This window comes from Halichoeres trimaculatus, unplaced genomic scaffold (genome assembly GCF_033239565.1).
Source record: "Halichoeres trimaculatus isolate MK-OKI-2021-1 unplaced genomic scaffold, fHalTri1.1 fHalTri1_scaffold_23, whole genome shotgun sequence".
Taxonomy (NCBI): Eukaryota; Metazoa; Chordata; class Actinopteri; order Labriformes; family Labridae; genus Halichoeres; species Halichoeres trimaculatus.
Genome location: NW_027437201.1, coordinates 25,153,713 through 25,175,273, shown reverse-complemented (window position 1 = coordinate 25,175,273; position 21,561 = coordinate 25,153,713). Strand labels below are relative to the sequence as shown.

The 21,561-nt window shown below is 44.4% G+C and overlaps 3 protein-coding genes across 3 annotated transcripts; 1 reads left to right on the top strand and 2 right to left on the bottom strand.

Annotated features, from left to right (window-relative positions):
* Positions 1-2,022: 2,022 nt before the first annotated feature.
* On the bottom strand, positions 2,023-10,305 carry acsl5 (acyl-CoA synthetase long chain family member 5). Its single transcript, XM_074662919.1, has 22 exons — positions 10,171-10,305; positions 8,882-9,069; positions 8,368-8,533; positions 8,160-8,271; positions 7,957-8,021; positions 7,773-7,874; positions 7,597-7,696; positions 5,737-5,915; positions 5,598-5,630; positions 5,466-5,517; positions 5,292-5,365; positions 5,145-5,222; positions 4,931-5,065; positions 4,700-4,834; positions 4,530-4,625; positions 4,147-4,219; positions 3,779-3,867; positions 3,560-3,676; positions 3,123-3,266; positions 2,889-2,990; positions 2,569-2,640; positions 2,023-2,171 (listed from the first exon to the last, which is right to left on the bottom strand). The coding sequence occupies exons 3-22, from the start codon at positions 8,521-8,523 to the stop codon at positions 2,034-2,036; spliced, it is 2,052 nt and encodes a 683-aa protein (XP_074519020.1). The 5' UTR covers positions 8,524-8,533; positions 8,882-9,069; positions 10,171-10,305; the 3' UTR covers positions 2,023-2,033.
* A 1,020-nt stretch (positions 10,306-11,325) lies between these two features.
* Positions 11,326-18,439, top strand: gucy2g (guanylate cyclase 2g). The gene is made up of 22 exons (XM_074662921.1): positions 11,326-11,694; positions 12,020-12,368; positions 12,454-12,563; positions 13,024-13,206; positions 13,294-13,438; positions 13,561-13,696; positions 13,779-13,882; positions 13,970-14,136; positions 14,215-14,349; positions 14,471-14,554; positions 14,658-14,762; positions 14,881-14,952; positions 15,044-15,212; positions 15,636-15,788; positions 15,918-16,095; positions 16,460-16,600; positions 16,750-16,942; positions 17,025-17,199; positions 17,281-17,379; positions 17,512-17,603; positions 17,731-17,838; positions 17,970-18,439. Exons 1-22 carry the CDS (start codon positions 11,362-11,364, stop codon positions 18,063-18,065), a joined length of 3,327 nt encoding a protein of 1,108 aa, XP_074519022.1. The 5' UTR covers positions 11,326-11,361; the 3' UTR covers positions 18,066-18,439.
* A 260-nt stretch (positions 18,440-18,699) lies between these two features.
* On the bottom strand, positions 18,700-21,561 carry tectb (tectorin beta). Its single transcript, XM_074662920.1, has 11 exons — positions 21,446-21,561; positions 21,283-21,358; positions 20,860-21,050; positions 20,608-20,759; positions 20,427-20,499; positions 20,147-20,250; positions 19,978-20,061; positions 19,657-19,819; positions 19,455-19,533; positions 19,033-19,065; positions 18,700-18,934 (listed from the first exon to the last, which is right to left on the bottom strand). Exons 2-11 carry the CDS (start codon positions 21,347-21,349, stop codon positions 18,864-18,866), a joined length of 1,017 nt encoding a protein of 338 aa, XP_074519021.1. The 5' UTR covers positions 21,350-21,358; positions 21,446-21,561; the 3' UTR covers positions 18,700-18,863.

Below are 21,561 nucleotides of genomic sequence, written 5' to 3'. Positions count from 1 at the left end.
ACCGCTCTCCCATTTGTCACCACCTTCTCCCCATCCACGGTGAAGCTGGTCAAAAACATCAAAAACAATTTGGAACTAATTATGAGCACACAGCAATCACAGGGGACGATCAGAATTATTGCTGCCTTTAGGAAAAACAAAAACCTGAGGGATTACCTGGTGAGGGCGGCGATTAAGACAGACTCCCACCCTAAAGACAAACACAGGACAAACAGACATGATTTTTTCAAACAAAATAAATGGGTTTATGACTCTCATCATAGAAGTGTTTACCCTACAGCTGCATATGGTACTGTTTCCTCCAGGAATTGTGTCTACTTGATCACCTGCAGAATGTGTGGTTTGAGGTATGTTGGAGAGACACGTCTCCCACTACACACACGCTTTGTAGCACACAAACACAACATCTTGAGACACAAGAACACTGACCGTCACGTGGTCCGACACTTCATAGCCCATGGGTGGGAGTCTGTCCAGACCTCTGTCCTGCAGTGCAACCCGCACTGGTCCACAGCCCAGAGGAGGAGGGCTGAAAGAGGCTGGATCAGTCAGCTGGATACTTTTTACCCCACAGGGCTTAATGAGAGGGTTTACTTCCGCCCCTAGCCTGAACCTAACCTTAACCCCCTGAGTGTATAATCCCTCTCTGTTTTCCACTCCTAATTTTGCCCCCCCTCTCTTTTTCTCCCCCCACTCCACCCCCCTCCCCCTACCCTAATCCTAACCCTAACCCTAACCCTAATCCTAATCCTAACCCTAACCCTTACCCTAACCCTAACCCTCACCCTAACCCTAACCCTAACCCTAACCCTAACCCTAACCCTTACCCTAACCCTAACCCTAACCCTAACCCTTCACCCCTAACCCTAACCCTTAACCCCTAACCCCTAACCCTAACCCTAATTTTCAGAACCCGCCCCAACCCCAACCTGGACCCGTGGTGACCTGGATGGCGTGTGCATGATCACGCCATCCTTCGGATGGCGTGATCCAAAATTTTCCCTCCCCTAACCCTAACCCTAACCCTAACCCTAACCCTAACCACTAACCCAAACCCTAACCCTAACCTAACCCTAACCCTAACCCTAACCCTAACCTAACCCTACCCTAACCCTAACCCTAACCCTGCACCTTCTGAACCCACCCCAAGTCACCACCTGCTTCCAGAAAACAAATCCCTGCCCATGCTTTGCTTTCCACTGGGCCCTGGGGAACCCAAACTTAAGCACTCCTCCAAGGGCTTAAATCCAAAACCTTAACCTACAAAACTCAACTCCTCTCTACTGTGAAATTTGAACCTTCCATCAGATAATTACTTGAATCCACTGGGATATTGGATATTCCAAGAAATTTAAAGCCTATATTGGCGACACACACTGACCTGCAGCACACCTGCAGCAGGTCAGTGTTCCCTCACCAAGCCCCCTTTTTCCATAAGAACATCCTATATTTGTGAATCTGAGGAGTTTCTGGAGATAAATCTTTAGTCTGGGATAAGTAAACACCAATGAATTAACGTGTCACTCTTGTGTTTTAATGATTGTGTACAGTGCAATGTCCCTGCTGCAACACCAGAGGGGGGTGTTGTTAAAGCCAGAGCAGAAACTACTTCATTAAGTTTTTGTTTTTTTTGCTTTCAACCCTGCAATTTCTAATGTCATTCTTGCACATCATAAAAAGCCTTTTCTTATCATGTGTTCCTCAGAAGTAGTTTGTAGACTTGTTTCTATAAACAGCTGCTTTAAACACCCACTGAAAAAAAAGACAATATCGAATATCATTTCAATCAACCACGTACAAAAATTAGATTTTACACTATGACAACACAGTCTGCAGCCAGAACTGGTCCATACAAACCTGCAGACCATTCTAAGTGTTTCGTCTTAAAGATGAGTCGAAAAGAACCTCAGCAGCTCAGGAGACTCGTGTCAGACACTTTACTGAACCGAAGAGCTTTGTTAATTACATCACAAACTCAGACTCTCTGACTTTATCACAAATACACCCCCAGACACAAGCAGGTTGGACTTTCTTTATTGGAGGCTGGAGTACAGTTTGTCTATCTGTGGCTGGAACAGAGATTTGAGCTCAGCTCTCTTTGCTTTCAGGGTTGGAGTCAACAGACCGTTCTCGATGGTGAACTGCTCTGGGTGGAGGTACAAATCTTTCACCTGGAACAGAAAGGAGGATTCAGACAGACAGACAAGAAAAATGCTGGAGTGTTTGGGGTGGATTATTATAGAAATGCATAACACCTGCAGGATGCCGGGTTACTTTGCATTAAAAAATCCTTGGAGGAGAAACCTGCTTTAACCACTGGAGGGAGCAGTGAGACAGCTTTAGCTGCCTGTAGAGCCCGAAGGTTTTAGCTCAAATGGAAATAACCCTAAATGAAGTGTGGAGTCACTCGAGCTCATCTCAAAACATTCTGAGCTGTTAGTCAGACTTGGGTAATAATTTAAAAAATAAATGGTTTGGAGGGCAGGAGATGCTGAGCCATAGGATTTGATTATCAGACTTTTATGCAGGTTATTCTGATCATTCTGAGGCATGATGTCGAGCTGTTACCTGCTCAAAGGATTTGAGTCCTGCTTCTTTGCCCAGTTTGGTCATGTCTGACAGGATTGCTTTTTTCAGTTGCTGCAAAAAGAGAAAAGAAATGACACTTAGGTTCAGAATTTTTTTACACTCATGCGAAACAGCCAGCTCATTTTAGCGTTCAAATCCTCACATCTGCCGATATTCTCCAAACTTACACTCAGCCTCAATGTGACCACAAAACATTGCACCAAATGTACAGCCTGCCCCTGCCGCCTGTTTTTTTTTTTTTTCAGGTGAGAGAAGACTTTCCCGACACCAGCTGAGAGGTGAGTAGTTGGAAACATTACCGTGTTTTTGCAGAGTTCCTCCACAGAACCGTGACATCCTAGTTTTTCAGCGAAACCTGGCAGGACTTCAGGGTCAGGGACCACGACAGCGACCAAGCAGGACTACAGCAAGGAGGAGGAGGAGGAGGAGGAGGAGGAGGAGGAGGAGGAGGAGGAGGAGGAGGAAATGTTAAGAGAATGGGACTGTGTGTGTGTGTGTGTGTGTGTGTGTGGTTTCAGGGCTGCATGTCTCACCTGCAGACTATCCCCGTGCACAAACACCTGGGCCACAGGTCCACTGCGTACGTACACGTTCTCGATCTTCTCTGGAGCGATGTACTCGCCCTGAGCCAGCTTAAAGATGTTCTTCTTACGGTCGATGATCTTAAGAACGCCGCTCTGCTCAAAGAGTTATCACAACACAGGGAAAATGATCAGATCTGGCCCTTTTTAAACTTTCCATTAAAGCAGAGTGTATTAACCCAATAACCACGTTTTACTCTCAGTCACTGATTTTGAGAAATGATCAAACTGCCGCTCTGACTCCAGGGATTCTTCCTTAAACTCTTTTTCTTCTGCGGCTAAAGATGTTTCAGGTCCAACACGCTGAACTAATCTCTCTGCTCATTAATCTGTGGTAGAATAAATATTAGCGATGTCTCTTTCCCTCTTATCTCTGCTCCCATCCTTACGGGAAGCCACTTTCCGATGTCTCCTGTGTGTAGCCAGCCATCCTCGTCCAGAGCCTCTGCAGTCTTTTCCGGGTCCTTCAGGTAACCCTTAAACACGTTTCTGCCTTTGATGCAAACCTGGAGAACATCACCCAGACACAAAAGAGACAAAACAACCCCTGAGTATATTCAGATTTAGACCATCTAAGGATTAAACCCTGCTGTTCAGATTCCTCATACCTCTCCCTCTCCGTTTGAAGCAAAATAATTCATTTCTTCAACATCCACCAGCTTCACCACATTACAGGGCAGCGGAGCCCCCACGTGTCCTGAGGATTCATGAAAGAGGCTTATTTTGAGGCAATTTCTACTAAAATAAGACACAAGACATTCAGTTTTTGCAGCGTCGTAGGCTTTACTACATGAAATGTCTCATTTAAGCTCTTTACTGACTGCTCAAATCATCCCACAGTCACATCCTGCTACTCCTCAAACTTACTTAGCCCCTGAAAGTTAAATGTTTCTGCTCCCTCAGCATGGTCCGGGATAAAAGTTTATCTAAATTAGGAGCATTTTTTATAGAATGAGCTGCAGAAGCAGAAACTTACCTGAGGTAGCATCTCCCGGCATGGTGAAGGTGCAGCCGGCCGTGCACTCGGTCTGACCGTAAGCCTCAAAGATCTGACGAAGAGAGAGTGGAAAACATCAGACATGGTGCATTCGGCTCCTTGTGAGTGTGAGAAATAAAAAGCACCTGCCTCCACCTGTCTTTTCTGAGGAAAAGTATCCTTTTGTATCAATTTTACACACTTTAAAGACCTGGAAAACGTGTTTCATTCAAACTATAATGTGTAAACGAGCTAATTCATCTCTCAGAGAAAAATGCTTTCCTGAATTAGGAGCCAGCTCTTCAGTTCTGCATCAGATATCAACCTTCTTCAAGCATAAAAGCCATAAAAACCACAAAAAAGATGAAAAATGTTCCTTTTACCTGGCATCCCAGAGCCGCCCTGAGGAAGTTGAGAACAGATGGTGAGATGGGAGCAGCTCCCGTCACCATGACCCTCACCCGACCTCCAAATGACTCCTGCAAACACAAAGATGATGATATTTACACCCTGCTCATGTCTCCTCGACAGTTTACGTTCACCTGAACAGCACCTGAACTTTGTTGAAGATGAGTTTGTCCCAGACACTGTTCTTCCGGATGATCCCATCCTTCACCTCGTCGTACTTTCTGTCCACAGCGAAGTTCAGCAGCCACTTCTTGAAAGGAGATTTGGCTCCGCTCTGAACCTGGTGACAGAAATGAGAGGAGAGGCGTGTTGGGCTGATGTGTAAAGCAGAACGGGAGGAGAGAGTGGGCCGGTTCGTCTGACAGCAGCGTCTCACTTTGTCATAGACGCGGTTGAGAAGTCGAGGAACCACTGGGAAAATGGTGGGCTGAAGAGTTTTCATGTCGTCTGGCAGAAGTCTGATGTCTCCCTGGAAGAATCCCACCCTCGCTCCAACGCTGTACACCACGGTCTGCGAGAAACACACGGCTCAGAGGTAAAAGAAATACTTAAAGTCTCTAAAACAAGAGTTTTCTCACATCAAACCTCACCTGTACCACTCTCTCAAACATGTGAGCCAGAGGCAGGAAGGAGATGCTGACGTCCTCTGTGCTGGGGATGATGGATGACTGTGGGACACAGAGTTCAGTTAGCAGCAGGTTTGAGATGACTGGACGCTTTCAAAGAGAGCTACACACCTCAAAGCCTTTGATGACTCCTGCAGCATCTGACACCACGTTTTCATGAGTCAGCATCGCTCCTTTTGGGTTCCCTGAGGATGAAACCAAAAGCACTTCAGCTCAAAGGCTCTACAGTTAGAAATGTCATCCTACAGAAACACAAACGTTCATCCACAAACGTCACAGGATCACCTGTGGTGCCGCTGGTGAAGCAAACAATGCTGAGGTCTTCTGGCTTTGGAGGCTGTTTGGACATGATGTCATCATTAGTACAGCCTGCAGCTTTTTAAGATCTGATCAATCAATCACCAAAAACAAACTTACCACTGGGTTCTGAAGATTAGCTTTCCCCAGAGCCTGAAGGAGGGAGAAGAAAACATGTTAGAGCAACTTGTAAGGACAGGAGTCAAACAGCACTGAAGCCAAAGAGCAAACCGTCACGCTTCAGTCTGTTCAAAGATACCTCTACGTCCTCCAAGGACACAATGTCCACCCCGCACTGCGTGCCCCTTTCCACCAGCTCCGGGCTGAAGGAGTCCATGATGACGATGGTTTGGAGAACGGGAGTCTGATCCTTCTCTCTGGTCTGCAGCAGCGTCTCTGCTTTGGTCTGGTTGTCACAGATAACGGTGGAGATTTCAGCTGTAAAAGAGGAAAATACGAGTGAGCACCAGGGCGTAAGACGTCACAGAGGATGTATGTTTGTATATTTGATCTTTTCATGCTCATGCCTGCTTCAGGTCACAGCCCGTTTATGTTCTTGTGTTAATGTTATTTGTTGGATTAACTCAGAAAAGCTTGTGTTTCTCTCTTTGAACACTGGCAGATATCCCGTCTAGAGCTCCTCCTGGTGGCTGGCTGTGGTATGGCTCAGGTGATACATCTCAAACTCTTCTCAAACTTGTTTCATGTTATTCCATGGTGATTAATGTTCCTCTTAATTTATGATTCATTTATTAATATTTTGACGAGGATGATCTCTAGGCACAGGGTGAGGGGCTGTCTGTTGCAGCAGCGCTCTCTTTTTGATAATAATAATAATTATTATACATTTTATTTGTAAAGCATTTTTCATCAGACAATATCAAAGCGCAGTAGAGTCAAACAAGAGCAAAAAAAAAAAGATTTGAAAAAAAGTTGAGTGCTTTCAAAAAAGCTTTTTTTTTTTTGAAAAAAAAAAAAGGTTTTCAAGCTTTTCTTGAAGGAGACTGTTGCTTGTGGAGCCCTCAGGTGGTCAGGGAGGGTACTCCACAGGTGAGGAAGGCCCGATCTCCCACAGAGCTTAGTCCTGGGGGGCAGGAGGAGGTTGGCCTTAGCTGAGCGGTGGCATGATGAGGTTTGTGGCGTAAAAACTTCTTTTGACCCGGGGGGCTCTCTGTGGATGCAGTGATGAGTTTGAGGCAGATTTTTGATTGAATCCTGAATGAGACCAGGAGCCAGTGGAGGGAGTGAAGGATGGGTGTGATGTGGTCATCTTCTGCACCCTCATCAGGATCCTAGCAGAGCTGTTTTGCATGTACTGAAGTTTTTGTGGGCTCTTGCTAGGGGTCCTGATGAGGGGTGTGTTGCAGGAGTCCGGCCTTAAGGAGACAAAGGTTTTCTTTTCTTTTAATTTCTATTTAGATCTCTTCTATTTGGATATCTGAATTCCCCTCCACAGATTAATAAAAAAAAACACTCTATTCTATGATTGACAACTGTGAGGGACACTGAGGCTTCTGCAGCACTTCATGCAGCGCTTCATGCAGCGGATCATGCAGTGATTAATGCAGCACTTCATGTAGCGCTTCATGCAGCGCTTCATGCAGCGCTTCATGCAGCGCTTCATGCAGCGGATCATTACAGTTCCCAGAGTTTTATTCTTCTTTCATTCTGAAGGGGGAAGCAAATATAATTATTTTTCCTAGAACAATTTCATTTTAACATTAAATCACTTCTGGTGCACATTTAGAGGAACATGTGCTTGTTAATGAATCAAACCACATCTTATCTTTATTCATCTTTTTTTAACCACTTAGTAAATCACTTTTAACTGCATCCTACATAAAATATGCTCCAATGTGCTCAAAGAGCGTCTTTTCTAAATCAAGTTTTATTTGATGACCATGTTTTAAAGCATCATGAAGTTTTAGTGAAAGCGAACCCTTTGTTCCAGTCCTGCTTTGTGATGTCTGGTAATCCTACAGAAGAGATTTAAGATAAACTTAAACCTGCATTAAGCTGTGAGCTGACAAATAAGCAGGAAGGGATTAGACTGCACACAGATCTCTGCAGGGACCGCAGACTTCTCGGACTCCGCTCCATCATTAGCAGCTCCAATTACCTTGGTTTATAATGAAGACCAGAGCCTCAGGACCCAGGGTGTCGTACAGGGGGACCGCTACCATGGAGTAGGTGTAACAGGCCAGTTCACTGATAATCCACTGAAAGGAAACAACATTTACAGCACGCTCACAGAAAACGCCTCACCTCTCTTACCCCGGAAACATCCGCTCTTACCTCTGGTCGGTTCTGAGCGAAGATCCCGATAAAAGTGTCTGTGTGGGGCTTCAGGCCTTTGTGGATCAGCCCTGACCCCAGGTGCTCGGCTCTATCAGACACCTGTACAGGAGCAAGTGGAGGAAAGGTCAGCGGGAGCTAACAGTCTGTTTTCCTCAGATCAAAGTGTCAAATGTTGGTTTACCTGTTTGTATCTCAGCCACTGGTATGGTCTTCCTGACTTCCTGAAGCCTAAGCATGGGCCGTTACCTGCGGGACAAAGACTGGGTGAACACTGAGGAAAGGGAGCTCTGAGAAACTTAACTTCTCATTCTTTATGCCTGAGCTCTACAACTCAGCTGACAGGAAGCATGAGGCCCATTAATCAGAAGGATACAGTGAAATTACCTGAAACCTTCAGACCCCTCTGGAAAACCTCATACAGGGTCTTGGCATCATTGTAGCAATACGACACCAGGTTGTTGTTGTCCTCAAGCAGCGCCGTCTTTCGTGCTCCATCCTGAGTAAACAGAGCCTCAGTGTTAATGTAGAGAACTGGTCAAAGAGTCAATTTCTCTGATTGGTTTTGATGAACTGAATTCTTTGCATCCTTCACCTTGATTCCCAGAGTCTGACGCTTCAGGTCGACAGGGTTCCTGACAGGGCTGGGTCGAGTGTTCAGGTAAAACAGAGTGGCAGCAAAGACAGCGAACAGAGAGATGATGGCCGAGGTCGGGAGAGGAGAGAAAAGCAGCTGGATCAGGAAGTCCATGATGAAAGGTCTGCTGGGACAGAGACAAAGTGTGGGCTGAACACAAACATAAACCAAGAGGACAAAACGTGAAAAGATGGTGTTTTACAGGAAACTCTGAGCTCTTCACTCCACTCTAGATGTTTTTCTCATTCTGACCTGGGGTCAAAGTCAGATTGTGTTGTGCAAGAGTTGCGTCGTCTTACTTAACACGGAGTCCAAGCCGTGAAGACTCAGAACAACAACAAACACACAGATATCAGCCTGATGTGCTACTTAACCCTCACTGACTCTGACTGCTGCACGAATAATAAAGTTATAACTAACCACAGATGAAGTGACAGATGCTGTATCTGAAGTGCCACCGTGTCCCCCCTACCTGCTGTCGGTCCCCTCAGGTGTTCCACTCTGCTCTCAGCTGGACAGGAGTGTGTGAGGAGAGTGTGTGTTCACAGCAGGTCCTCTTCCTCTGCTCTGCGGGCCAACACAGGGAAGAGAGGACGTGCTCGTAAAAGTCAGCCGACTGAGATGAAGAAAACCTTTGCACCTTGGACAGCGGCACTTCCCCTGATAAAGAGGACGTGAGCTCAGATATGAAACCTTTTATGATTTGTTCGTTATGAGATATAATCAAGGATTTCACTAGAATGAAACACTTCACTGCTTTTAATCCCTTAAAAAAATATTTAACTGTCAAGATGGGACTGAAGAATCAGACCCTGTCAGGGGTTTGTCACAAGTTTTGTCATTTTATATAATTATGCTCTTTCTGCAGCTTTCTGTGTTACACAGACATTTAATCTGAAATTAGTGTCATTAAAGCAAACAAAGACAATAATTTAAATCTGGTAGCTGACTCAAATGTGTCAAAAGTCTTCAAGGTATTACAGGAGACCTCATCTGAGATATACCAGCATGCTTTTCATGCATCATTTCATTTGTTGAACAGGTTAAAGATGTGAAATCAAACAAAATCAATCTACCCACACAGATTTCAACAGCCAATAAAAGAGTCTGAATTTACTCCAGATAGATAAACGTTACTGATAAGATGTCAGAGGAAGGCCGAGATGCTGCAGCTGATGAAAGGTCGACGCTTTATCTCCTGAGATCAAAGTCCTCACAGTGTACGGCAGAAACCCATCACACTGAAGCAAAGCATCAAATTCCCTTTCTAAGAGTTTTTTAACATTAATGTCAGATGATGCCTTGAATGGTGACGACCTGAAGTATCCAGCTCTTCAGCCTCAGATTTCCATCACTTCTTTCCAAACATGAGTCCAAACTGCTGCACCAATGTTTACACTTTTGCTTAAAGTGAGAAACAAAGTCACTGTTTTCTGACACCAGCCTCTCCTGATTAACACAATATGATGCTTTTTAATACATGTAAATATGTTGAAAGGGAAAGTATGAGGAGGCCGAGCAGCCTGTTAACGTTAGCACCATGTGCTACCAGCCACAACACACCAAGCTACAAATCATGATTGAGCTCTCAAATAAAAAAAGACAACAACATGCTTCTAACTGGACACGCAGTTATGCAGAGGAGCATTTATCAGAGTTTTTCCACCACAAACATGCAGCTCTTGAATCCAGTGTTGGTGGTTTGACTCTGGACAGTGAAGTGCAGGTGAGGGTTCATTAAGAGAAGCTTTGAAACGTTACCTGGTGGGATTAGCAGGGGCAGTTTGGGGCCAGGCTGAGCATGGGTCCCCCCCAGGGACAAAAAGCAGCTGAAGCAAGCCACAGCTCTGATGAACAACCTGCCCACCTGTGGTCATTAGCACCTGAAAGTGCACACAGGTGTGACAGCTTCTCTGCAGCCAGCGTGGCTCGGCCTGCAGCAGCAGATTCAACTCTCAGGAGGGTCTCACCGCAGTTTACACTCTTCATTCCTCTCTCTGTTTGTGTTTTCTTAATTAAATTAGTTCACATTCTGTAAATGAAACTACAGTTTTCCACTGCCTCTATCTGTTTGTAAGCAGTTAGAAATGAACTTTGAGCCTGAGTTTATGAACGTGAAGCGATCACTCAGCACACTGGATGAATAACCTTTGGAATTAACAGATCAGGGATTGATAAAAGCTAATCAGGGACTTAACTCACCCAAATCTCTCCACATGATATCAGATAAGACACTAACATACATCATTTTAATTAGATTGATTGCAGCTACTTGCCTGATCAGGGAAAAATGATTGTTTACTTCAATAATTTCCAAAGAGACTGTCAGATTTGAATCATCAGATCACAGGACAGTGCTCCACTTCAGGTCCACAGGAGTCTCTGGTGCTCCTGGATCAGATTTTATTGGGGACCGCTTTACACCCGGTCTTAACTTTCATGGTACTGGGGTTGTAGTCATATTTTCCCAAAGGGACATTTTTGGCAGTTTTAAGTGTCTACAAACATTTTTGTTGAACATTTTCTTCATTTTGAGAAAAATTCTTAATGAACAGTCTCTGATTCAGGACTTGGATGAAATTAATTTTACAACAATGTGACAAATGATCTTCCACAGTAATAAAAGGGATAAAACCAAATGGCATTATACAATAAGTTTATTATAAGGCATACAAGTTGCGCTCATTGTCATTCATATAAATTGAAGTGTCTTTTCAGAGAGCAATGAGCATTTTTCAATGAAGCTCAGAACAGTGCAGCCTGATGAAGGGCAGCCTGAAATAATGGCAAGTATACAAGATCAAATCAGTGCTCCTTTGTACCTCCCACTTCTCTCCTCGTGTTTACATTTCCTCCACCCTGACTGAACGTCAGACACATCAGAGATGTCAGGTATTTAAGCCCCTGTAACATGAAGTGACTGACAGGAGGACGGCAGCATTTTCTCCCAGCATGAGGCCCACACTGATGCTTCTTCTCATATCCACAGCTGCTGCCATCTCCTCTGACAGCACCAACGGGTCTCAGCATCACAGGCTGGTCATTGGTTTCCAGGCTCCCTGGAATATGTCCTTTCCTTTCAGCGCCCGGCGCCTGGGCTCAGCCATTCAGATAGCCATAGAGAAGGTGAACACCAATCCCTCCTTCCTGGGGAACTACAGTCTGGACTTTGTGTACATTGACACCGACTGTAATCCCAAAGCTTCCCTCGGAGGGTTCATTCACCAGGTGTGGAGAGAAAACGTCTCGGCACTAATTGGCCCGGCTTGTCCTGAGGAGGCAGAGGTAGGAAGTGGAAGTGGAAGTAGGACCATCTCTTTTTGCTTGTTTTTCACTGATTACAGGTTCCACAGGGCACTGTCTTTAGTCCACTTTTATATGTAAAACATATAAACAGTTACAGCAGACCGACGTTCACCCTGACTTTGATTTCTGTAATCTTTTTCTGCTTCTCTCCAAATTTTGGCAAGATTTGGGTTTACTGATTGACCACTGGCCCACTTTGTCCGCACTGTGGCCACACTGACGCAAAATGTCTTGATAATGGATTGAATAAAGCTGGCTTAACATTTTTTTCTGTTGGAAGAATTAACTGAAACCTGCCTTTCAGGTTACCGGTCTCATTGCGTCCACCTGGAACATCCCAATGTTCGGCTTTGTGGGTCAATCCTCCAAAATGGACAATAGTGAAATCTACGACTCCTACATCAAAGTGGTCCCTCCTCTGAAAAGAAGCTCTGAAGTCCTGATCAAGACCTTGGAGTTCTTTGGCTGGAGAACCATCGCGATGATCGGGGGAGGTTTGGACTCAAACACTTGGGACAAAATTGACGCTTTGTGGAAAACGATTGAGGATCCGCTGAGAGAAAGGTTCAATCTAGCAGCCACTGTCAAGTTTGATGCTAGCAACCCTGAGCTTATTTATCAGAATATCAAGTACATCTCTACAGTTGCCAGAGGTAAGGAAAGCAGAGCACTATGTAGTTTATTAAAACCATCTTTCAACGAGCTCCTTTGTGCTAAATGTCTCCTGTCATGCTTCAGTCATCGTGGTGCTCACGAACAGGGAGGACGCCACAACCCTGCTGCTGGAGGCAGAGCGACAGGGGCTGATGAACGGCGACTATGTTTTCTTCTTGGTGCAACATTTTGAGGTTAGTGGCAGAAAACTTACAAACACATTCACGCTGTCAGAGTTGTCCCGACCTGCTGGGCTCTTCTGAAGCTGAACAATGAAAAGACTCCCTCCCATTTTTCCCTCCAAAGACCTCTCACACACCAAGCAGTCAAACGGGTGAGTTAGCAGTCCCATCTTAAAGCTGGGTTTATAATTAGCTAATTAAAGCTAATTAGATTAACATTAGCCCAATGAAAATGTCCTTACCAGCTGTCTTGTTTCATAAAAGGGATGTCTGAGATGTACACACAAGGAAATGACAAGATAAAGCATGAACTTACACCCTGTTGTTGTGGATTATAAAAATGGTACATGCAGCATTTAAGTCGTCGTTCTAGAGACTTAAACCACACGTAATCAGACACAGGACCATCTCCCATCTATGATCCATCTTAAGTCCTTACTGAGTCTCCTTTATGTGATTTTTCCCTAAGCAGGATAACTTGTGGAAATATTCCCTGAACAACCGGATCAACCAAGCTGCACTGAGAGCTTTTGACATGGTCTTCATTATCGGGCAGAAATCCTATGAAGGGTATGAGTATTACGACTTCTACGAGCGAGTGTATGAGAGACTGAAAGAGCACCCGTTCCTGAGCAACCTGACGTCAGACAGAGAGGTAAGGTGCCTCTTAAACTGCACAGAAGATGGTGTCATTGAGGTGTTGGGGAGCTTTGGACCGCTTTAAAGAGTGGTTTTATTTCAGGTCAGCCCTTACTCAGCCTACCTGCATGATGCCGTGCTTCTGTACGCGATGGGGCTGAAGGAAGTCCTTAAGGATGCCAAAGATCCTCACGATGGACAGCAGCTGCTGCAGAGATTAAAGAACAAAAATGGAATTCGATTTTATGGTTGGTGGCAATTTTAAGAAAAAAAAGAGACACAACAAGAACGGGGAAAAATAAACGTAAAGAGCCAGGCTAAGAAAACATTCCCATGCCCAGTTTGTCACATTAAGGTCTTTTCATTGCAGGGGCTTCTGGACTGGTCCATTTCGATGAGGAGGGGGAGAGGAATTTGGACTACTCCATTTATGACCTGCAGCACTTGGGAGATGTCACCAAGTTCGTTCCAATCCTTCACTTTGACAGTCACAGTAAAGCAATTCGGTAAGAAACTTTACAAGCCAATCAGAATACCTTTTGTTTTTCATGATCCTTTCTAATGCTGGACAAATAAATGTCATTTCAGACCAACGGCTTTGTTTTCCTCTGTGGTCTGGCCGAAGGGGAGGCCACCGTTGGACAAACCAGAATGTGGATTCAACAACGAACTCTGTGAATGGCTGACTAATGGTAACGTGACGGCTTAAACAAAGACAGAAGAAGTCTGATATCTCATGACTTGTGATAATGTTATACCATGCTCTTCATTGGTTGCAGATATCGCCCTGCTGGCTCTTCTTGTAACATTCCCCATCATTGGCGTGCTGTCAGTTCTGTGCATTGGCGTCCTCGTTCTGCAGAAGTTACGACTTCAAACCCGACTGGACGACTCTTACTGGTGGATGATCAACTACAGTGACATCACCATCATCAGGGAGCGCACAGTACGAACATCTGACCTTCAAACATTGTACGTCTGAATATAAGCTACGTACATGTTTACATGGGTTTGTCTCCTGCAGGGAGTTCAGGGTTTATCTATGGCCACCACAGCCAGTCAAAGCAACAGCTCCCAGTCCACTTTCTCCAACAACAGCTATGGTCTGATGGACAAGGCGGGGAAGGAACTGGTCTACTCTACCATTGGACTCTACCAGGTACAAGTTTGTACTGTGGGACCCTAACAGAGCTGGGGTCAGGGAGTCTTGCAGGCCCTTGGGAGCCTTGTAGATGTAATGCCATGTGTTTCTTTAAAATACACTTTTTGATTCCTCTCAGGGAAATCAGGTGTCCATCAAGTACGTAAAGAACTCTATATGTATTAATGTCCAGCGACCTTCAATCATCAGAGAGTTTGATCTGGTAAAGTTCTTCTTGACTTTGTTCTTTTTAGATTTATCTACAATCCCAGTTAAAAACGTGTCGTATGATTGTGTGTCTGACCGTCTCTATCTTTTTGTGACAGATGAAAGAGATGAAACATGAAAACTTGGTCCAGTTCTTTGGTGTTTGTGTTGAACCACCACATGTCTGTATAGTCACCCAGTACTGCAGGAAGGGCAGCCTAAAGGTTCGAGTACTGACATTATGGTACCTGTTTACCAAAACAAAGCAGGATTAACTAGTTTTTACTACTCAATCAAATTTGACATGTCTTGAAGTCTTGTCTGTTGGATTTTTTTCTGCAGGATCTACTGAAAGCTTCAGATGTTGAACTAGACGAGATGTTTAAGCTCTCCTTTGCCTATGACATTGTCAATGTGAGTACACCCATTTTCCAGCATCAGTAATGGAGTAATGGGAAAGCGATGGCTGATTCATGGTTGTTGTGCCTGTTCATCCTTGTGCCAGGGAATGGAGTTTATTCATAAGAGTAACCTGAAGTTTCATGGCAACCTAAAGCCAAGCACATGTTTGGTGGACAGTCGACTCCAGATTAAACTCTCAGGCTTTGGGCTTTGGGAGTTCAAACAAAGAGACAAAAACAAGACCATGTCAGCGGCTAACCCCAACTATGACGGTCAGTTCAATTTTTTGACTTTTATTACTTTTTAGTGGCATCTGAAAAATTTCTGACTTCTAGGCACAGATGTGTTGATAATTAGCTCCTAGTGCAGCACAACAATTCCATCATTTCTATCACACAAAGACCACTGTGGTAACTGTGTGATGAACAATTCCTGGATTCACTTTACAGCAGCACTCAGCAGAGCAGAGAGGAATCGGTGAAAAAATTGTAGTAAACTGTAGAAAAAAAAGTCTTTGACTTCTGGTTTCATTTGACTTAGACTGCCCCCTTTGGTTAGGGAAGATACGCCACACAGAGTGTTAAAAAGTATAAAAGCCACTTGCAGAAAGCATAACCCAGCCTTTAGTGAGTCGAACAACAAAGCTGAGTGGATGTTCTTCAAGCTCTTTCTTGGTTTGTGTTTGTCTGCTTTAGAAATGTACTGGACAGCCCCTGAATTGCTGAGACAAGCTGGATTCACAATCAATGGGACTCCCAAAGGTGACGTCTACAGCTTTGCTATCATCATGTGGGAGCTTATGTATAACAAGGTTTTCCCGTATCAAGACATCAACCTGGAGCCCAAAGGTGAGACTGAGCAAATGGAGCATTTCACTGTTTATTGTTTTAAAGCTTGGAAATTGAGTGAAACAGTGGGATGAACTTGGTTTGATAAAAAAATGGATCATCAATTCTCTGAAATTCTTCTTTCTGTAGAAATTATCATGCAGCTGCGAACACCTTTCCAAGGTGAACCTCTTCGACCTCTGTTGTTGGAGAATGTGTGTGAGGAGAACATTAACGCCCTACTGAGAGCCTGCTGGAACGAAAACCCCGATCACAGACCACCCTTTGGGTCTATACGGAGACAGCTGAGAGACATCAGCCCTGACAGGTCAGGCCTCAGATATTTTCATTTCCACCCCCCAGTCATTTATAATTGTAAGAGAATATAAAGAAGAACCAGGCAGCGTGTAGTCACACACTCTCTGCCAGGGCACCTCCAGAGCTGTTCAGCCTTAAGAGCTTCTTCTGCTTTTTATCTGCCAGAAGCTCAGGTTCTGGGTTACATGTGACTGATAGCAAACCCCAAAGAGCTAATGACAAAAAGAAACTTCAATCAAAATCCAAACAATGATTTAAGATTATATTATGTTCTGTGGACTTTGTATTAACTCTCCCCTTAATCTGAGATACCCTACAACCACACCTGACAGCATAACCTTTACACGAGACTATTATGGTTTTCTGCACTGTAGTCATGCAAATATACTGGATAATATGGTGGATAAGTTGGAGAAATATGCAAATCACTTGGAGGAAGTGGTGGAGGAGAGGACCAATCAGCTCACGGCAGAGAAGGCCCGTGCAGACAAGCTTCTGTCCAGCATGTTACCGAGGTACCAGATGTTACAGCGACAAATGATTATCGCATTTTCTCAATCAGCAGTCAGCGGTAACCCATTCAAACCAAAGACTGCAGCACTACCAGGTGAACGGGCTGACCACACCTGTTCTCATCAGTCAGGTGTCGCCTCATTTGCCTCAGGTACATTGCAGATCAGCTGATGTCGGGGAAATCAGTGGAGCCGCAGAGCTACGACATGGTGACCTTATTTTTCTCCGACATCGTGGGCTTCACCTCTATGTGCTCTATCAGCTCTGCCATGGAGGTGGTCACCTTCCTCAATGACCTCTACAGTCTGTTTGATGACATCATCAAGATATATGACGTCTACAAGGTGAACCACGCACAGTGCACAAACATCCACTGACTACATCAATAACGTCATCTTCATGAAGCATCCTGAATCTCCATCACAGGTGGAGACAATCGGTGACGCGTACATGGTAGCCAGTGGTTTGCCCATCAGTAACGGTAATCAGCACGCTCTACAGATTTCCATGATGGCTCTGCATTTCCTGACCGCCGTCAAAGTCTTCAGAATTCGGCATATGCCGTCAGAGAGTCTAGCTATTCGAATCGGGATACACTCAGGTGACACACTGCACACTGCAGAGCCATTTCTCAAAGTTTAAAAAGTTCAAATCTACCAACATTTCGTTTTTCATGCTGAAGGTCCAGTGGTTGCTGGCGTAGTGGGCACCACGATGCCTCGGTACTGTCTCTTTGGTGACACGGTGAACACGGCGTCTCGAATGGAGAGTAACAGCCTACGTGAGTTATATTATCTATATCACTGATGCTCGCTTTGCTGCTGCTCTGCCTCCCTTCGCTTTTCATGTATGCACATGAAGGAGAGTGTAGTGGAGCAGATTCCTGGTACTCCTCTCCGTGTTTTCCACACAGCCCTGAAAATACACATCTCTCAAAGCACGGCCGACATCCTGGTGCAGGAAGGATCATTTGAGCTGGAGGAGAGAGGAGAAATCGAAATGAAGGTGACCTGAGTCAGCATGCTGTTGGAAAACTCAGTTTAATGCACAGTTCCCTCTTGTTTGCTTATTTGTTTGTTAGTTTATTTGTTTGTTTGTTTGTTTGATCTGTCCACGTTTGCTTCCATCACAGGGTAAAGGAAGTCACAAGACGTACTGGCTGTGCAACAAACAGGGATTTAATCCTCCTGTCATGGCTCTTGGCTCTCTGGCTGGTGACAATCTCAAACCACAACTAGAGGTGCAGTAAACACATCCAAAGTTCAGAGAAACAACCAGCAGAAACTGAATTTCTCACAGTCAGAGTTAGATCATGAGTTTAAGGTGAGGCTGCATCAAATTTTTTACCTGTGTCTGATATCTTTGCTAAAGCAACTTGGACCGACCAGTGCTGCAGACAGAAAGACGCAGACAACCGTGACCAAAGCGCACATGAAGGACAGCATGATGACCACTGTGCACATTTGAAGAAAAAAAGTTTGCATGCAGTTGTCTCTTTCGTGCAAAAACCATAATGGGATCCAAACCGTCCCAAGTGTTCTGCTCAGGCTCCACAATCCACACGTCGAACCAGAAGTCCAGCAGCGAAAATGCAGAAGAAGAAGGAAACAACACAAGACCAAATGTACAGATCTGCCCCATGTTTCCACCTATCGACCACAACCAGGTGAAAGTGGGCATGTTGTTACCTGCTGTAGCAGAAGTGGGCGTACTCTGACATCCTGGAACTATAGAGTTTAGTAGAAGAAAGGAAACAATGTGGCAAAATATAATAAAGATGATGTTTATAAACCTGAAAATATGAATTTACCAGTAAAGACAGGAAGGATATTCTGGTTTGATATCTGCAGATTTCTTTCACATTGAAGAAAAAAAAAAAAAAAAAAGATCTAACAGTCCTTTTCTGAAAACATTACATGTCTGTATATTTTAATAATATATTAAGGTTATAATTTGTCTCAACGCAGTTATTTGAGAGATGGGGGGTATTTCTTTAATTCAACTTTATTGTTTTTAAAAAAATCTGAACTCAATGTTTTATTATTTATTATTGATACACAACACTCAAAGAAACATGCTTCAGAAACAGTTTTTAGGGGAAAATTCTTTAACGAAGCGAGGGTTTTGTCACAGTCAACAGAAAACAGCTGATGAAGATGTTAACACAGATGTTGGATGAAATAAAGGACGAGTGTTTATTTCATGTGAGTGAAGGATTGTCTGTAACGCTTCTTGAGCTCAGGCTGACGTCTGCTCGGAGGATTTTTATGATGAAGTGAATATTAAACCACTCCACAAGTTCATCAGCAGCACCAGCAGGAGAGAAAGTGACGTGTCTGAGAAGGATAAAAAAAACATTTTTCATTCACCAAAGAAAAGAGAAAATCGGCATCAAACTTTAATAAAAGTCATAAATCACATCAGAGCAGTTTACCCTTTGTCTGTGCGTTGTTGAAGGATGTGTTACCTGTTGAGACACGAGGAGAGAGCTCAGGATTCAACACACAAAGAGACAAAGAAACAAAGTGATTTCATTTGAAGGATGCATTTACTTTGTTTTATCATTGATCGGGAAGAATGTATTAAAGAATAACATTTGAGCATATACTTCTAACTCATCACTCATTGTCTGATTTTGTTTCAGAAAATTTCAAAGAAACTAATTTGAGTTTTATTTTTATTTTTTTCAAAAAAGTCAGAACTATGACTATGACTATTATGACTTTGATAGTTGTTCAGCATTTCCCTGTAAGTGCAGTTTTTTTGTTTTTACTGCATTTTTTGTGTATTGAGGTGAAACATTTTTGTGTTAACAGTCCCAGAAATAGAAGAAGTTTTTTGGAGGGTGTACTGTGCCTTTAAGTTGAAATTCAGCCGAAAGGACCCCCCCGCTTGGTTCTGCCTCTGTCGATGTTCTCCTCACAGAACACGGACTCTGGAGAACGGACACGACATGAACATGGCTTGAGTTTGTCTGAACCACGGAGGACAAACCTCAGGGTTCGTGTTTGATTGTAAAGGCAGAAAAAATGAAAACAGAGGAAAGTGCTGGGCTCACGGGCAGACAGTTGAGTCTCTCTCCGTCACAAACTGTCACCTCACAGTGGAGCCAGACGGTGGAAACCTTCTCCAGCCGTTGGAAGCGGAAAGAGTTGAACTTGAACATGGAGCGGCTGTCTTTGGCATTTTCAAATATGGTCACGGTGACGTCTGAAGGGCAGCTGCAAGAAGATAAAACCTGGAGCAGTCAGAGCTCTGGACTCCAATCCTTGGCTCTCTACTGCATGCCAATCCAACCTCATCATCCTCCACACTCTCAGCTTCTCTGTCCCTTTCCCAGCTACACAGAGTCAACGCTGATCAAAACTGATCAGTTTACCTGTTGAGGATCAGGCTCCACCTCTTCTTGTCCGTGGAGTAAGGAGTGGGAGTGGCCCAGCAGTTATTAATGACAACTTTGAACCTGAGAGGCAAAAAAACAAGGCAGAGCACTTACATGTAAGAGTTAACTTTAAACAGCTAGATGGCGCTGAAATGTGCTGATTTACCTGTTACTGAGCCCTTTGGCTTCGATGCCCATGAAGACCTCAGAGCCGATCTCAGACGTGTCGATGACGTATGGAGCATCTCTGGCATACAGGAACTTTGAGTTCTGCAAAATAAATGTTGCAGAGTTCAGATATCTTCACTTGACTATGTCTGAAACACTTTAATCTGCATCTAATCTCAGCTGTTTTAAAAATTGTCTCCTTTAAAAGTTGGATTATTGCATAGAGGTGTTGAAAAGTGTTGCCTCAGGAGAAACTGGGAGCGCAGCCGTCCACTCACCGTAAACACACTCATAGACAACTGTGACCTAAACGTGCCTAAACTCCCGTTGTTGACATAAACTGTCGCCACTCTGGAAAAAGCAGAGGGTTTAGTAAAAAGGCTGCAAGTCTTTGGGTCAGAATGCACAGATCTTCCACTCGGTGACTGCGGACGCCTCGGGTCCAGGATGGATGCTTACCTTTGGCTGAAGACGGCGTTATTCACCAGGTAGGCTGCTCGGTACACGCAGCTGAAGGTGTAGTTCACCGGCTGGTTTCTGACCGTCAGAGACGTATCGTTCGACACGATGGAGTTGGAGAAAATGTATTTGGGGTCTTTACCCGGCATGAACTGTGGAGAGCAGAGACATCCAAACTTTAAACCCCTGAAACATTTTTGCACCTCGATGTAAAAATGTGTTTTTGTCACAGGGGGTGCAGGGACGTCTCACCTCAGACTGGGTGCCACAGTACGAGTGGTTTTTGGGCGTCAGGTCTGAGATGATGAAGCGGTAATAACCGGGGCTGTGCATCCCTGAGTAACAAACTCCGCCCAGAGACAGCTGGTCGATCTCCCAGCCATACGGACACTCCGGGACGTTTGCGATGATGGCGTTTGGGAAACACGACACCATGACGTAGTCTGTCAAATAATACACAAGAAGATGCATCATTCACCATTTCTGCTGTTACATTTTATGAAGAATCATAACGAATCACGCTCAACATTTCATCAGGTCTTCAGGTTTTTCTTTATCCTGATCTTTGGTCTGTTTCTCCCCCCACTCCCATTTTTCTAGTCAGAGTCTTTTCTCTCTCCAAATCCAGACCCACTGTCAAATCTCTAACAGACCAGCAGAACGAAGCTTTCTCACCAGCTTTCTGAGGCAGGCATGTCCATGCAACAGGCAGAAAGATGAATAACACACCAACAGAGGCCATTCTGAGACTCTGCAGAAACAGGTTTTAGAGTCAGACTGGAGCAGAGAGAAAAACAAGGAGTCCTCAGGAGAGGGGACGGTAACGTTGAAGACTCACCTGCAGGAAACAAACAGCGTCCGGTGATCTGATGTCAGACGATCATCATTTCTCCTCCATGAGGTTTCCTGCGCTGTAACTCTACAACGATCGCTCGTGGCTGTTTGAGCTTTTAT

What these genes read in the sequence shown, in the direction of transcription:
- acsl5 (XM_074662919.1), bottom strand. Translation starts at nt 8,523, where the DNA reads ATGGACTTCCTGATCCAGCTGCTTTTCTCTCCTCTCCCGACCTCGGCC. An exon ending in TCATCTTCAACAAAGTTCAG is followed by an intron (nt 4,626 to 4,699) that starts GTGCTGTTCAGG and finishes TTGTGTTTGCAG; the next exon opens with GAGTCATTTGGAGGTCGGGT. An exon ending in TGCACGGGGATAGTCTGCAG is followed by an intron (nt 2,991 to 3,122) that starts GTGAGACATGCA and finishes TCCTTGCTGTAG; the next exon opens with TCCTGCTTGGTCGCTGTCGT.
- gucy2g (XM_074662921.1), top strand. Translation starts at nt 11,362, where the DNA reads ATGAGGCCCACACTGATGCTTCTTCTCATATCCACAGCTGCTGCCATC. An exon ending in TCTTGGTGCAACATTTTGAG is followed by an intron (nt 12,564 to 13,023) that starts GTTAGTGGCAGA and finishes TTCCCTAAGCAG; the next exon opens with GATAACTTGTGGAAATATTC. An exon ending in GGCTAACCCCAACTATGACG is followed by an intron (nt 15,213 to 15,635) that starts GTCAGTTCAATT and finishes TGTCTGCTTTAG; the next exon opens with AAATGTACTGGACAGCCCCT.
- tectb (XM_074662920.1), bottom strand. Translation starts at nt 21,349, where the DNA reads ATGGCCTCTGTTGGTGTGTTATTCATCTTTCTGCCTGTTGCATGGACA. An exon ending in AACGCCGTCTTCAGCCAAAG is followed by an intron (nt 20,500 to 20,607) that starts GTAAGCATCCAT and finishes TGCTTTTTCCAG; the next exon opens with AGTGGCGACAGTTTATGTCA. An exon ending in GGCTGAATTTCAACTTAAAG is followed by an intron (nt 19,066 to 19,454) that starts GCACAGTACACC and finishes GTGTCTCAACAG; the next exon opens with GTAACACATCCTTCAACAAC.